Below are 14,130 nucleotides of genomic sequence, written 5' to 3' on the forward strand. Positions count from 1 at the left end.
TGCGTTGACGGCGGGGGGGGGGGGGGGGGGGGGGAATCAACTCCAACTCCCCCACTGATCTCTTCTCTGAAATGCAGACTTCTGCTGTGTATTTTGCTGTTATTTCTTAGGCAGATCATTCCTTGTTTTCAACAAACTTTTTCTGTTCCTGCAGAATTGTAAGGAACAACTGACAGCTTTCTGAAAACTGCATTCAGTTACTGCATTGGGCATATTTGTAACTTTCCTGTTATAAAAGGTTGCGAGAGATTTTGATTATCACTTGAGACAAAAATACTTCTGGAAATGGATTTATTTTTAAACATGTATCTCTATATTTCTTTTACTTACACTATATGTGTGTATATATATACTTATACACATACACACTATATATACATGTATATATATACTTGTTTATTTTACTCTGTACAGAGGGAGCTAGATCGTGACATGTTTGCCAGTGATCCCAGAAGTGAGAGCAGATTCAGGCATCTGTGACCTCTCCGAGAACAAGCGTATGTCCCTATTTACATCTACAGCTGCATGTCAAGGCTGAGTGCGTAATGCAGTACCCAGGAGGTGGTACAATAAGAAGGTTCTTACATTTTATTTGGGTCCTTAAAGGCCGAAACAGAACACTGCAAACTGTTAATTTTTGTAAGGGACAATTATTGTAATAGCAGTTAAAACCTCATGTCTCCTCAGTGTCGTAAAGCAGGATTTCCTTTTCCAGATTACACAGGGAGGTGTTCTTCTGATTCATCAGATAAATGTGGTATCAATTGGATTAGGACATCAGGGCTTTAGCAACGTTATAACAGGAGAAGAGTGTGCGCTAGGATTTACTTTGCTCTAGCAAAATAAAGATCATCTCTCACCTTCCGTAATGATTCCTGTGCACTGTGATCTTGTTACCATGAACAGAACTGTCTAAATATTTTGGGAAGCAGTAAGGTATTGCATTGGCATTCCTGCTGCCGAAGTGCAACAAGCTTGTTTTATATAAAACATGATTTGTGTTTCTGAGATACAAGGATCCCAGGGGTGACGATGGGGCAAGCTTTATAGCTCTTGCAAAGTCTGACAACAAGCTTCACAACAGGATTAGCTACTTTCCAATTTTCAACCTATTGAACAATTTACACTGTCCAGGCCAACTCTGTTAGAAAGTCTATAAAATGTGTTTGTCCTCTAGCTGCAGAAGCCAATTCAATTCTAATTCCTTAAAGTGGCATCTAGGACTAAACCTCTTAGCTGTCTAAGACTGCTAGAAGTTCACAGAGAATTAATTTCTTACTTTTCCCTGTAGATTATGCGCTGATGAGGTGCTTAGATGCTCAGTAAAAAGAAAGTTATTAAAACAAGGGACTTACACGTTCTCCTTTGGGTCCTCTGTCTCCTGGTCTCCCCACAGCACCCTGAAAAATTGTTGATGAAAAAAGATAAACATGTCACTTAAAGGCTTTTTTGTACATTCATCTGTTAGCAGAACTGAAAGCAACTACCTAGGATAAACAGCTATGGTATCTGTGAAGAATAAAATACACTAGTATGCAAAAGCATGTTTTCCTACCGGAGGACCTGGCAATCCATCTTTTCCATTGGTTCCCTATAAAAAAAAAAACCCAAACAATTTTTTAATAAATATGCTCATGTATATGCATTTTAAAAATATAAAGTGTAAAGCTCCATGTTTAGTGCTGGTACCAGTACATATTCTGCAGCTGCAGAGGCAGCAGTTTATGTGGTTACAATATGGAAATACTCACAAATAGTCTTGAGACATGTGAAATAACAGAGCTCAGAGCAATACTGAACTGCAAGCACATTAAATCTGAGCTGAGAGCAGAGCAAAAAAAATAATCTTTGGCGTCAAGATGTGCATCAACTTTAATGAGCACACAACTTTAAATGACAAGTTATACAGAAATTCTGCAAATGTGGACCTGCACATGCACTTTTCCAGTCCCAGCTAGTCACTATACAACCATAAAAGAGATTTCTCTTACTCTAGATATTAGCCCTGATGCCCTATTACCCTTCTGCTGTTACAGAGATTATGCCTTAATAGTAAGGGGCCAGATCCATTCTTTGGTCCTTAGGACTTGTGGCACGGCACGGCTTCAGCCTCCTGGGCTAAACATATTTCCTTCCCAAAAGATGGTGGCCTCATTCATGCCACCTGCTGGAAGCAGTCCCAGGCCCACGTTTTCCCCCCAGACTGGAATGTAGCATTATCTGAGAGTCCTAGTTGGGCCAAAACAACGTCAGAGAATATGTTAACAATCGCACAAGGCCAGATAATTGCAAGATAAATGCTCTGGCACTGTTTAATTTACTAGGATATACATGGATCTGCATATGCAGCAAACTCACTGCTATTTCACTGAGTGAGAAAGAAGGACTTGCATGAGCAAAGACATCAGAAATATTTCCTTCCCTCTCATACTGCAACGTGGAGTTTTGCACAGATTAGGCACCTTGGGCCAATTTGCTGCTGAAGTTACAGAAATTGTGTCTTCTTTCAAGACAGAAGTGTAATATGGAGACGTGCTAACAAGCTGAAATGGTCTGCTTCTCATGTTCGTCCCCAAAACACCAAGCTTCGGGGGAGATAATGAGTTCTGCACTATCCGAGCTGAACCACTTCTAGAATATAAACTAGGTTGTCTTAAACTAGCTCAGACAGTGCTGACTACACTGCTGTCACACTTTTATTAAATAAAGAGGTCAGATTAGACATAACCTAAGTGAACAGTAAATGCTTCAGCTGCAGTGTTGCATCACCCGTATACAGAAGAGTTATGAAGTTTATTCAGTCATGAAGCACACGCTTCTCTATCTAAACTGAAATAGAGAACATATTTTCTCACCCCATCCTTTATAGACTGTGTTGAGTGTCTGGGTTAATATTCTCCTTCTGAAAAAATACGAGAGGATCCTTTATGCCAACAGGATCCAAAGGACCCTCATAAGACCTTTAAAGGCAACATCTCAGTAACATCAACTATTAAAACATCACAATACCAGGAATTCTTGCCTGGTTAATATTGAGCACTGTAGCTCTAAGTATTCTTCGGATGTTACCTAGCCTAACACAAAGCAGGATGTAATCTCATTTCTTTTGTAACTTTTGATAAACTAAGACACATCCTTTAGTAATGAACATATATTCAGTATAAAATTGCTTACTGGTTTTCCTTGTGGCCCTTCTGGCCCTGGGAAGCCTATATCTCCTATAGGTCCTCTTTCACCCTAGGAAAGAAGAAGACACACGTATAAATCTGCATGTAAAATCTTGCATTCAGTGTTTGAAATATTTGTGTATTATCATAAGAATCCAGAACTCAAATCTGTACTTACAGGTTCCCCTGGCATCCCTGGGGACCCTGGAGATCCTGGCTTTCCCTGCAAAAAGAGAAAATTACAAATTCAAAGAACTAGGAAGCAAAACATAATTTCTCTTTAGTCAAAAAAAAAGAAAGGATATATATTTGAGTGAAATATTCATGTTACTGTTCATTAAATGCTTTAAGTAAGAAAAAAGAAATATTTTACCAAATTTCTTTAGTATTTGTGCCACGTTAATCTGGCTTTTGTGTACAACATAACTCAATCACTTGGTGGTCTTTACTCTTTCTGAATACCCATAAAATGTTTTCATGAAATTTTCTTTTACAACACCATGATTTCCTTCCTGAGAAGTCATAGTCAGATCAAAGTTTATCACTGTATATGTGAAATCAAGAGTTTTTTTCCTTCAGGTACTTCCTAGTCCTGATTTTTTTAAAGTGAGTTTATTACTGACTTAACACCTTTTGGAAATTTTGTTCATGCTCTTTTTTGGTCACTTTTATTGTTGTTTTATGTTCAGCTTTCCAGAATTCATAATCCTTTCTCATCTTATCATTTATTTGGTGATTTTAAATGTCTTTATTTTTTTAAATGATGCCTTGCTTTTAGCAGCCTATCTGGTTCAGCCCCAGACAAGAATCTATTACCCTGAATCTACATTTCCCAGAAATATCCTTAGACCAGATCCTCAGCTGACTCGTACCAGTGAGGGATCTAACACATCGACAGCAGTGACAACCTCAGAACAACAGGACTGAGGATTCGTGCTGAGGAAATAGGCATTGGTGGCAATTCTTGCAGAATCTCAGTCCAAGCTTCCCTGACAATCCTGCTCAGCAAAAAGCCAAAGCTAAAATGAGAGGTTTATATTCTCAAATGGGAAAATGGGTTCACTATTCAATCTAGGCAATACTGCCAGGCAAGGAGGACAAATTCTCTTCCTGTAAGATATGTGGATATATTTCAAAAACTCATCCTAGGCTACTAAAAAATACTGTCTCTCATACGTCTCTTAATTTGTTAATTAAAACTGCTTAGCATAAAATGTTAATACAAATTATTTATTTCAGTGAATTTTATTAGAATTAAATGTATTCAACAGAATGCAACTCCATCGGTGATGAAGGGAACTCATTAAATATTTCATACCAAGCTAGAACAGAGAGCAACAAGAATAAGACTTGGAACGGCTCGATGTCCAAGTGGAGAGCAGTGACGAGTGGCATTCCTCAAAGGTCAGTATTGGGACCAGTGCTGTTTAACACCTTTGTCGGTGACATGGATGGTGGGATTGAGCGCACCCTCAGCGAGTTTACCAACAACACCAAGCTGTGTGGTGCAGTCGACACGCTGGAGGGAAGGGATGCCACCCAGAGGGTCCTTGACAGGCTTCAGAGGTGGGCCCGTGTGAACCTCATGAAGGTCAACAAGGCCAAGTGCAAAGTCCTGCACATGGGTTGGGGCAATCCCTGGTATCAATACAGGCTGGGCGATGAGTGGATTGAGAGCAGCCCTGAGGAGAAGGACTTGGGGGTGTTGGTTGATGAGAAGCTCAACATAACCAGGCAGTGTGCACTTCCAGCCCAGAAAGCCAACTGTATCCTGGGCTGCATCAGAAGAAACGTGACCAGCAGGTCGAGGGAGGGGATTCTGCCCCTCTGCTCCGCTCTGGTGAGACCCCACCAGCAGTACTGTGTTCAGCTCTGGGGCCCCCAACATGAGAAGGACATGGACCTGTTGGAGCGAGTCCACAGGAGGCCATGAAGATGATCAGGGGGCTGGAGCACCTCTCCTGTGAAGACAGGCTGAGAGAGTTGGGGTTGTTCAGCCTGGAGAAGAGAAGGCTCCGGGGAGACCTTACAGCAGCCTGCCAGTACCTAAAAAGGGACTACAAGAAAGCTGGAGAGGGACTTTTTACGTGGGCATGTAGTGAGAAGACAAAGGGTAATGGCTTTAAACTGAAAGAGGGTAGATTTAGATGAGAGGTAAGGAAGAAGTTCTTCACTGTGAGGGTGGTGAGGCACTGGAACAGGTTGCCCAGAGAAGCTGTGGCTGCCCCATCCCTGGCAGTGTCCAAGCCCAGGTTGGATGGGGCTTTGAGCAACCTGGTCCGGTGGAAGGTGTCCCTGCCCATGGCAGGGGGGTCGGAACTAGATGATCTTTAAGGTCCCTTCTAACCCAAACCATTCTATGATTCTATGAACATGTCCAGTGGGAAATACACAGGGAATGAACAACTGTGATCATCCTAATCAGCTACTGCATTATTGATTCACAGCACGAGATATATTTCACAGCAACAAACTTTGAAACTCTTACTTGGGCTATAAAACTCAGAGAAATACTTCTCTTTTACCCTTAAATGTGCAATTTTACCTTGTTTTAGGAGAACTTAACTAAATTAAGCTATTTAAGCTGATGTACTCTCTTGGAACTCACAGTAAATTGGCTAAATCAGTGGCTAATCGAAATGGGAGTGCATAGACACAAACTTCTCTTTATTTCATGAAACACATATTTATAATTTAAAACCAGTTCCTGAATGGATTGGTAGCTGCCAAAATTTAATAATAAATGTATTTGCATATAAATAACTCCATATTGCCTCCTGAAATATGGATAACCTTTTTTATTAAACTGTGAATGCAATCTAAAGAAAAGTTGTCTTCATTTCCTTTAGGAACACAAATGAATAATTGTAATTTCAATTTATCATTAGTTACATTTACTTTCACCTACAACAGTTTCTGGATGACTTTCAGAAACTTCTCTGAATACCACATATAAATAGCCGACAAAGCATTCCCCTAAAGCAAATGTTTGATTGACTTGATATGCAGATCCTCATGGATTGCAATAACTAACGTTCATAATTTTTCTTTGTGGTAGAAAGAAGCTCAGAAATTTGTGCACGCCCGGGAACACAGAAAACGCCTTTATCTATATTAAACTGAGGCAATGAGATAAATCTCATATGCTTTCTTAACTAAGCATATGTAGCTTTAAATTCCAGCTTTATCACGTATTCATACCATTGCCTCCTGTCATTTTAATAATAATAAGAACCCTTGGTGGTATTAAAATTCTAATCTCTTTAGGAAAAACACATCGTTGTCATACCTGCCTATAAAGCATTAGCCAAGCGCTGGCATTCCACAAACAGTGATCGAGGTTACAGGTCAGCACCTTGTTTGACCTGTTTTTTCAGCTTCCAACAAACTGAGTTTTCTTTAATGAATATACGTACCGGTGTCCCTGCTACTCCTGGTGTGCCAGCTGGTCCACGGTCACCCTGAAGAAAAGATAAATCTATACTTAAATGGTAACACTCAAACCAGAAATTTGTTTGTGGATTCCCATTAAAACCTGTGAAAGGATTATTCAGTGAACTGAAAATGAGGACAGGAGCCAGGCTCTGCTAAATCCTAATATTTAGCTCTGCCACTGCCTCATTTTACAGACTTGAGCAAGTAACTTAAATCCTTTGTTGAGGTTCTCTTGTATAACGTCATAACTTCCATGCTACCCCTTATACTCTGCTTGAGGTCTTCCTTGAAAAGGGATGGAAAGTCCCTGACCTACCTGCAATTTTCCAAATAATTATCATTTGTGGTCACGACAATGACCGAAATTCACATAGGGTAATTCACTATCATATCAACATCCCCATATTTAAGATGTATCTTTCAAAGAAGTTTTTGCCTTTCTGGTACCCAGTCATCCATTTGCTGCAAGTCAGCATCCTCGATTTGCTTGTGCCATGGTCCTTTCAGGGCAAAGTTTCTCCTTGTAGCATACAGCCACCTTCATCTATGCTTTAAGCTAAGACAATGGCTTTTTTGCTGGAGCTGATGAGTTATGGGCACAAATTCATCTTTCTCTCTTGAAAGGACTAAAACCCAAAGCAGACAGATGGAGCTCACCAGTGGTAGAGCTCTACACAGCAAGATTTGCCCTAACCCACTGCTGGCGCGCATTGGTCCGTAACGGTACGCTCTGCTAGTGTAACGTTGGTTAAAAATGTAAGAAAAAATCAGGCTCCTAGTTTCTATAATCACGTAAGAAAAGCCCTGGCACACTTAAAACCATACTAACAGGAGAATATTTTTGTGAGCTGAGTTTATGTTACCTGGAGCTGTTTTGCAAAAGCTCCGCCAACACAGCTACAGCCACGTTCTGTTGTGCAGAAGAGCCCCACGAGATGTTGGGATTTCTGGTTTCTGTTCTTACACCTAATGCTGATTTGTCTCATTCGCATGATTTTGTTCAGGTAGCACAATGATAATGCTGAATCAGAACCACTTAACTCCATTACACAAAACGTAGATGACGACAAGTTAAAAGTCTGACCTTGAGTCCGGAGGGAGAAGCTTGCCTACAGGCTGCAGTTCAACCTCTCTTGCTCTGGAGGCTAAGAGAAGTCACTTAATGCAAGTTCACTCCTCAGCGAGGAACACAGCACGCACCTCGGGAATAGCTCAGCACCGGGTATCTGTAGCAGGACATATTGCCTGGAGCACTGCACTCTGTCCCTGGGGTTATTCCGGACCCAGAACTTGTATCGTGGTGTTTTCCCTCTACGCTGGCTGTGACGGCGAAGCTAGAAATTCCTAACGCTTCCCTTGCAGCTCCTTTTCTTTGAAGGGTCCTTTCAGCAACGTGATTCGCAGCACGGCTGCACAAACCACTGGGTCAGCACAGCGGAGGGAAGGGACGTTTTATCCCGAGGACACAAAGTTCTTAAGCCGGTTCATGAAATTACCATGAAATTACAGCCACCATTGTCTGTGGAAGATGGCATTCTGCTACACAGATGTACCTCATAGCTCTAAATTAAAACCCAGCTTGCATTATACTGTTGGGACTGGCAGGCAGACTCTGGGATTTTGTTCATTTATTTGCATCAGAAATGTGAATTCTGACCAAATTTAGTTAAGGAATGGATATTTTTCCTTTGGAAAAGGGCCAAACACTCACTTAGCTTGTTTATACAATCTGCTCCATTGCTTATTCCCTTTATTTAATTCTTGTCTCCACTTTGTCTCAGTTAGACCTGTAATATCTCCCTGTGTGTGTTCATTTTGAAATCAGACTAGTCTTTAATTGCTTGTAAATTGCAGTCTTCCAGAGCAAGAATCATCTCATGTAATTTAAACATCTAGAATAGACACCTACCTTAGATCTTGTCATTCCCTACTCTCTGCACAAGCAGGAGTAATGCACAGTGATACTGAGAGAAACTTTTAATCTACATTGCTTTTTGATGAAAAATACGTTTCAGTAAACTATTTTTGTATGAAGCCATTGAATAACATGTAATTCAAAAAGCTGAATAAATATTCCATTTTCCAAAAAAAAAATTACTCCTTTTTCTTCTTAAATTTAGAAGTTATGGGCAAAATCAAACTGTTTTCCCTGACAGAAAACAAATTCACAGATTTTTTCATTTCTCCGCTGAATTTTTTGTACTTTGACGTATTTAGAAATGAATACCAAAATCTTAAAATTTTTAGCGTTTCATGCAAGCTTTTCTCTACATTCATATCAGCCTCCACAACTAGTAAGTGAAAGGCTGAAACATGCCACCGGCTGAACGAAAGGATCATTTCCTAGCGCTGGAATGCAGACGTGAACTACCGGAAGGGGCTGGAGAATATGATACGGTTTGGGATGTGCTACAGTGGCATCATACAGGCAGTATGGAGTACAAGAAAGGCAAAACAGAAACAAGGGGCCTTTTTTAGAATAATGAGCAACAGTCTGAGAAAAGAGATTTTGGCTCCTTTTGGAGCAGGATGCAATACAACAGGAACTGTAGGGAATCAGTCTCTCCCTCTAGTTCTACCCTTTTTTATATTTTTACACCCATCTGAAATAGTCTTTTTTTTTTTTGTATGGGAGTCTTGCATGCACTAGGTCTAGACTGATTCAGGTACAAAATCCTCTTAAGATCTATAGCGATGCCATAAGTCTTAGAACAAGAGAGACTGTAAGCATGAGACGATGTTCAATAGGGAACAAGAACTAGTGACCGTACTTAGGAACATGTTAACTACATTACTGTCAAGTAATATATATATAGTATATACTATATATAATAGAGTATATAGTAGTATTCTACCAAGTTAAGAAAACAAAATATTACAAGACCTCCTACACACAATTTTCCATTTGCAGAAAATGAAATTTTATGTTGGGTGAGTATATGATTTAGATCCACAGTGAAAAAAAACCCCCAAATACAGATATATATGCAAATATTTTTCACACAGGAACATTATCTTACACAAAAAAACTTCAAACAAGGTTTCAGAAAACATTTAGCTGCAGATAGTTGCCACTAAGAAGCCATAACTTCTTTTTAAGAGTCCTACCTTTTCCCCTGGGAGTCCTTCCAGTCCTGGTAATCCCATTGGTCCTGGGTCTCCCTGATTTATTTTTTTTAAAATTAAAAAGGATTGCATACATTAGAATTTCTGTACTCTACATAAGAAATGTTGAACAGCAAGCAACAGCAGATTCTTTAATTAGTAAACCAGCTAACCAGTTGTTAGGTGAACAGATTTTGTTATGCCCTGTTAAGCGAATGAAGCTTTTCCCAGAGATGCTGTGTGAATATTTGGATCAATGGTTTTAATTTTGATGAAGAATGTAATCCAAAAGACTCGCCTCCAGTGTTCTTGCAAGCCAAGGCCAGCTCTAAAGCACCTCCAGGTGATAGAGCCCCAGGGTATAAGCATGTGCTCTCAACCAGAGAACCAACCTCCAAGCGATTCTGTGCTCTGTTCCCTAAACAAAGCTTACTCTGCAGGAAGGGACACACAGACTAGGTCCCTGGGTAGTTCTTCAAGTTTTGAAAGAAAACCAGAAACATGCTCCACTGGAGAAATCAGTTTAATATGTAGAGTGGGGAGGCTCTTTTAGTTTTTTTTTGTTTTTTTTTTTAAGAAAATCAATAATTTACCATAGACATTTAAACTACAGCCAACAATCCCAATATTTCAGCAATTCTCAGTTAAACCAAAAGCCACAGCAAATTCCCATCTGGATTTCATGAAGTCCCTGGCAGACCTCACTTTCCACACCTAAACTGTTTGGGAGACAGTGCTTCCTGAGTAGGAAGTGGTTGCTGATACAGAAAGAGGTATTCAGCTTCTGGGCATTATGGTGAAACAAAAATAGGCTTTGTGACTTTTTTTGAAAATAGATTAATCAACTGTTTTAGGAAACTCTCTCACAACTCCATGTTTTGCTGTGAGTGCTGAGGGGTTCTGTTTTGGGTTTCTTAATGTCCTTGAGGAGCACAGTTATTACTTAGGTTTGTTCATAGATCAAAGTTTAGTTTTTCTTGTATCTGGCTCTCTATTATCACTTGGCAAGGAATCAAACATGATCCCAGGCTTTGCACAGCTTGGCTGAGTGGAGATTATGCACCTTCATGATAGATGAAGTCCTAGCCAGCTCACACGGCTGACACATGGTACTCGTCCTGATTCAGTCATACTACCTGAAGTTCGAAAGAGGTCTGCTGGACACAGTTCTATTACACCGACCATGAAGGAGCAGTACCTGTTTCACTGCCCTGCAGTGTGATAGGGCTGTAATTATCATTATGCAGTTGTGCGATGTTCCTTAGACATGAAAAAGAAGTACACGAATGTACTGAAATCTTAACTGCTGTGGAAGCACCTATCCAATTTTGAAAACAATATCTATTTGATACTACCATACTTTTTAGGCTAAATCATCAATACTCAAATTTTACTATTATCTTTTGGGTATTTTCAGTGACATCCAGTCATCAAGATGCAATACCTGTAAGTTTCAACTTTGCCACCTTCAAAGCTAGGAACTGTAGTGACAAATTGCAAGCTAATGACAAATATCATTTCTCTATTATAAAGGCAAGTTACATCACATGTCAAGGACTTTGGGAAAAACACACCCAGTCAGGATCTGGATCTACGTTCTGCTGGTGGCTAGCCCTATGCAACTGGTCAAGGTTCTTCCACTAGTTGTCCTTCCCCTCCTCATAATTTTTAAAGAAAGATCACATGAAAAGGACATAACACAATGCTTAAAGGAAAAAAATATCAAAAAGTTAAATAGATCTGCTTTTGAATGTCAAACTGCACAGTTGAAAGGTGTACTGGTCATACCATGATCATTATCGTCTTGCTCACCAGAAGCAATCTGATCATACTGTAACTAACCGTCATGACATTTCCAAAGAAAACACCAACATGCTACTTGTTACTAGCTAGCATGACATAGGGCACTGTCCTTTCTCCCCTATCACTTTCAAATTTAACATGGAGAACAATCTAATAGCCCTTAAGGTATTTTCTGCCTTTATTTCACACTCTTTGTTCTTTGATATATCCAGGGACAGCTCAGCAGAGAGCTGTCAATACTATGTTCAGTCATTCATTATATTATCACTTAGAACTATTTACCAGAAATTGCAAAATTTGCAAGCCTGGCAATTAAAAAGGCTTTTTCAGAGGTACTGACTCTGCAGGAGGTAAGCTACCTGCTACACAGCATTAATAGACTCTTCCACCCTTGTGACTAGGATCATGTGTTGAACTACTTGGGGAATTCTCTATCATGACCAAAAAATACATACATACCACTGTGCCAGGATCTCCTTTTGGGCCCTGCAAAGAAATGAAGAAGTGGGAACACATTTAAAAAAGAACAGTTATGAATAAGACGATATTTTTTTTTGTATTACTGCATTATGAGTACACTTTGCTAATGCAGTGCAATTAAGAATCAGTATTAAGTTCAGCCCTCTCAGCTGATTAATTAAGTATAAAATCGTAGTAATATTTGGGTTTTGTTTTGCTGTTCCAGAATACAGAGAAAGACAGCTCTGCAGTCCAGTGCGAGCCCATGACTACAAGTGGCACATAACGTAAGGACAAAGTCCTCACTGATGGCTACAACATTTTTACGCGGTTACCAAAATGACAATCACAAATCAGTAGAACTTGCCTATGATGCTAACAAGAAGGAGGACCTAAATAAGTGCACAGCATCTTTGGCTCCACAGAACAAAGCAGCATAGTCCAGCTGCAAGGTGGTGCATCTGCACTCTGCAGCGTTGGCGACACCAGCCCTGTATTATTGCCACAATATAATTCTCGTTTTTACACATTTCTCTGCACTGTAGCAACACATAGTGAATCAGTGACAGAACTGAGATCAGAATTCATGAGCTTGTCATTTCTAGCACTAAATTTAATCCATTATAAAACTATGCCACCGCTAACTATAAATACTATATTACACATTTTAAGACATTAGGATAGTTTCAATAGAGTCCAATATCAAATTATGTACCATTTTCACAGCCTTTACTTGCTAGGGTGAAATACTTAAATCAGAATAAACTACTTTCCAAAATGGGCTAGAATGCCTGATAAACACATAAAAGCATGTACTTTTATCATTTACTACATACCAATCAGACCCTTATTTTTTCTGTCTTTCACATATAAAATCAAATTCCATGCCACTTACCAAACTGCATGCAACTAACCAACCCCTTTGCTACTATGTTAATTAACTATTAGAAATTATGTTTCTGTTAGTACTTACTGGAGGTCCTGGTGGACCTGGATAACTAGCGACACTCACACCTCCCTGCAACAGCAAGTTTAAAAGTTGAGTTGGGCCAAAATCAAATTGATTGAAAAAAAAAAATTAACATTAAAGAGAAATACCTGGAGTTTATATAAGCTGCTCATTCCATTTCTTTCATTGTAAGGCATACCCTTTAAAACATAAAAACCAAGTAAGTGTCACAACTACGAATTATAAAGGCAGAACCCTTGCCCTGTTCAAGCCCCACAGCTGAGCAAAGCTGTGGTATAATTTTTGGTTTTGATCAATTTTTCAAAGACTCCAGACATTTCAGTAAGAACATAAGATACATACCACTGTGGCTTGGGACTTTTTTTTTGAATTATGAAACCAGAAACCTGTAAATTTCAGTGTACGTTACATTTTGATATTTATTATTAGAATTCTCCAGAATTGGTTTTGTGTTAGGTACTAATCCAGTTAATCTGGAGTCCAGTGAACTCCACGGACTTTCCCTAGGTACCCTGAGTTCCCTGACCTCAGGTACCCAAGCTGTCTAAATTCCTCTAATAACACTGGACACCAAGGTTAACTTATTTGACCAAATTTCTAGGATGGCTCTAGTGATCTGAACTTACTCAGCTATGAATCACAAGAAAAAAAAGGAATACAGAAACCTTTTGCAAAAAGACATTGTTGTCTTCCTGCTCTATTAATACGTATTAGATTGACAGTCAATTCTTCATGTTATGTCACGTTTTACTCAGAGGTATATTGCTTCTAAAATAACATTCAAAATATAAATCAAAATGTCTCACCGGAGGCCCAGGTGGTCCAGGTTTCCCAGGAGAACCTTCACTACCCTAGTACAGCAAGAGATTCATATAACTCATTTACTGTAACTGATGTTCAGATCTATTCCATACCCAAGCTATGATGACCATAATGACAATAAACAAGACATACAGTCAATATGAACAGGCAATATCAAGAATAAATTCTCCTGCCCAGCTCCTGCTTGAGCTTTAGGCAAGTTATTAATCATTACTTTATACTAGTTTTTTATTTTGTTAGTTACTTGATGCTTTATGTGTAGTAACTTCCTTGTGGCAAAATAGTAGTGGTAACCCGGGTTGTGAAACACTTCATATATACCAGGAAGGAGAGCAAGGGGGGGGGGGGGGGGGGGGGGGGGGGTAAATT

General features: G+C 39.6%; 1 protein-coding gene across 1 annotated transcript in view; it reads right to left on the minus strand.

Moving 5' to 3' along the window:
- COL19A1 (collagen, type XIX, alpha 1) overlaps positions 1 to 14,130 on the minus strand; it is a 51,236-nt gene that overhangs the window by 14,846 nt on the left and 22,260 nt on the right. Inside the window, exons 18-24 of the mRNA XM_010565830.1 lie at positions 13,746 to 13,790; positions 12,943 to 12,987; positions 6,584 to 6,628; positions 3,346 to 3,390; positions 3,175 to 3,237; positions 1,556 to 1,591; positions 1,356 to 1,400 (exon numbers count right to left, since the gene is read on the minus strand). Coding sequence (XP_010564132.1) covers positions 1,356 to 1,400; positions 1,556 to 1,591; positions 3,175 to 3,237; positions 3,346 to 3,390; positions 6,584 to 6,628; positions 12,943 to 12,987; positions 13,746 to 13,790 — 324 coding nt within the window. The remainder of the gene's footprint in view (positions 1 to 1,355; positions 1,401 to 1,555; positions 1,592 to 3,174; positions 3,238 to 3,345; positions 3,391 to 6,583; positions 6,629 to 12,942; positions 12,988 to 13,745; positions 13,791 to 14,130) is intronic.

Source organism: Haliaeetus leucocephalus, unplaced genomic scaffold, assembly GCF_000737465.1.
Source record: "Haliaeetus leucocephalus isolate CR32 unplaced genomic scaffold, Haliaeetus_leucocephalus-4.0 Scaffold195, whole genome shotgun sequence".
NCBI lineage: Eukaryota > Metazoa > Chordata > Aves > Accipitriformes > Accipitridae > Haliaeetus > Haliaeetus leucocephalus.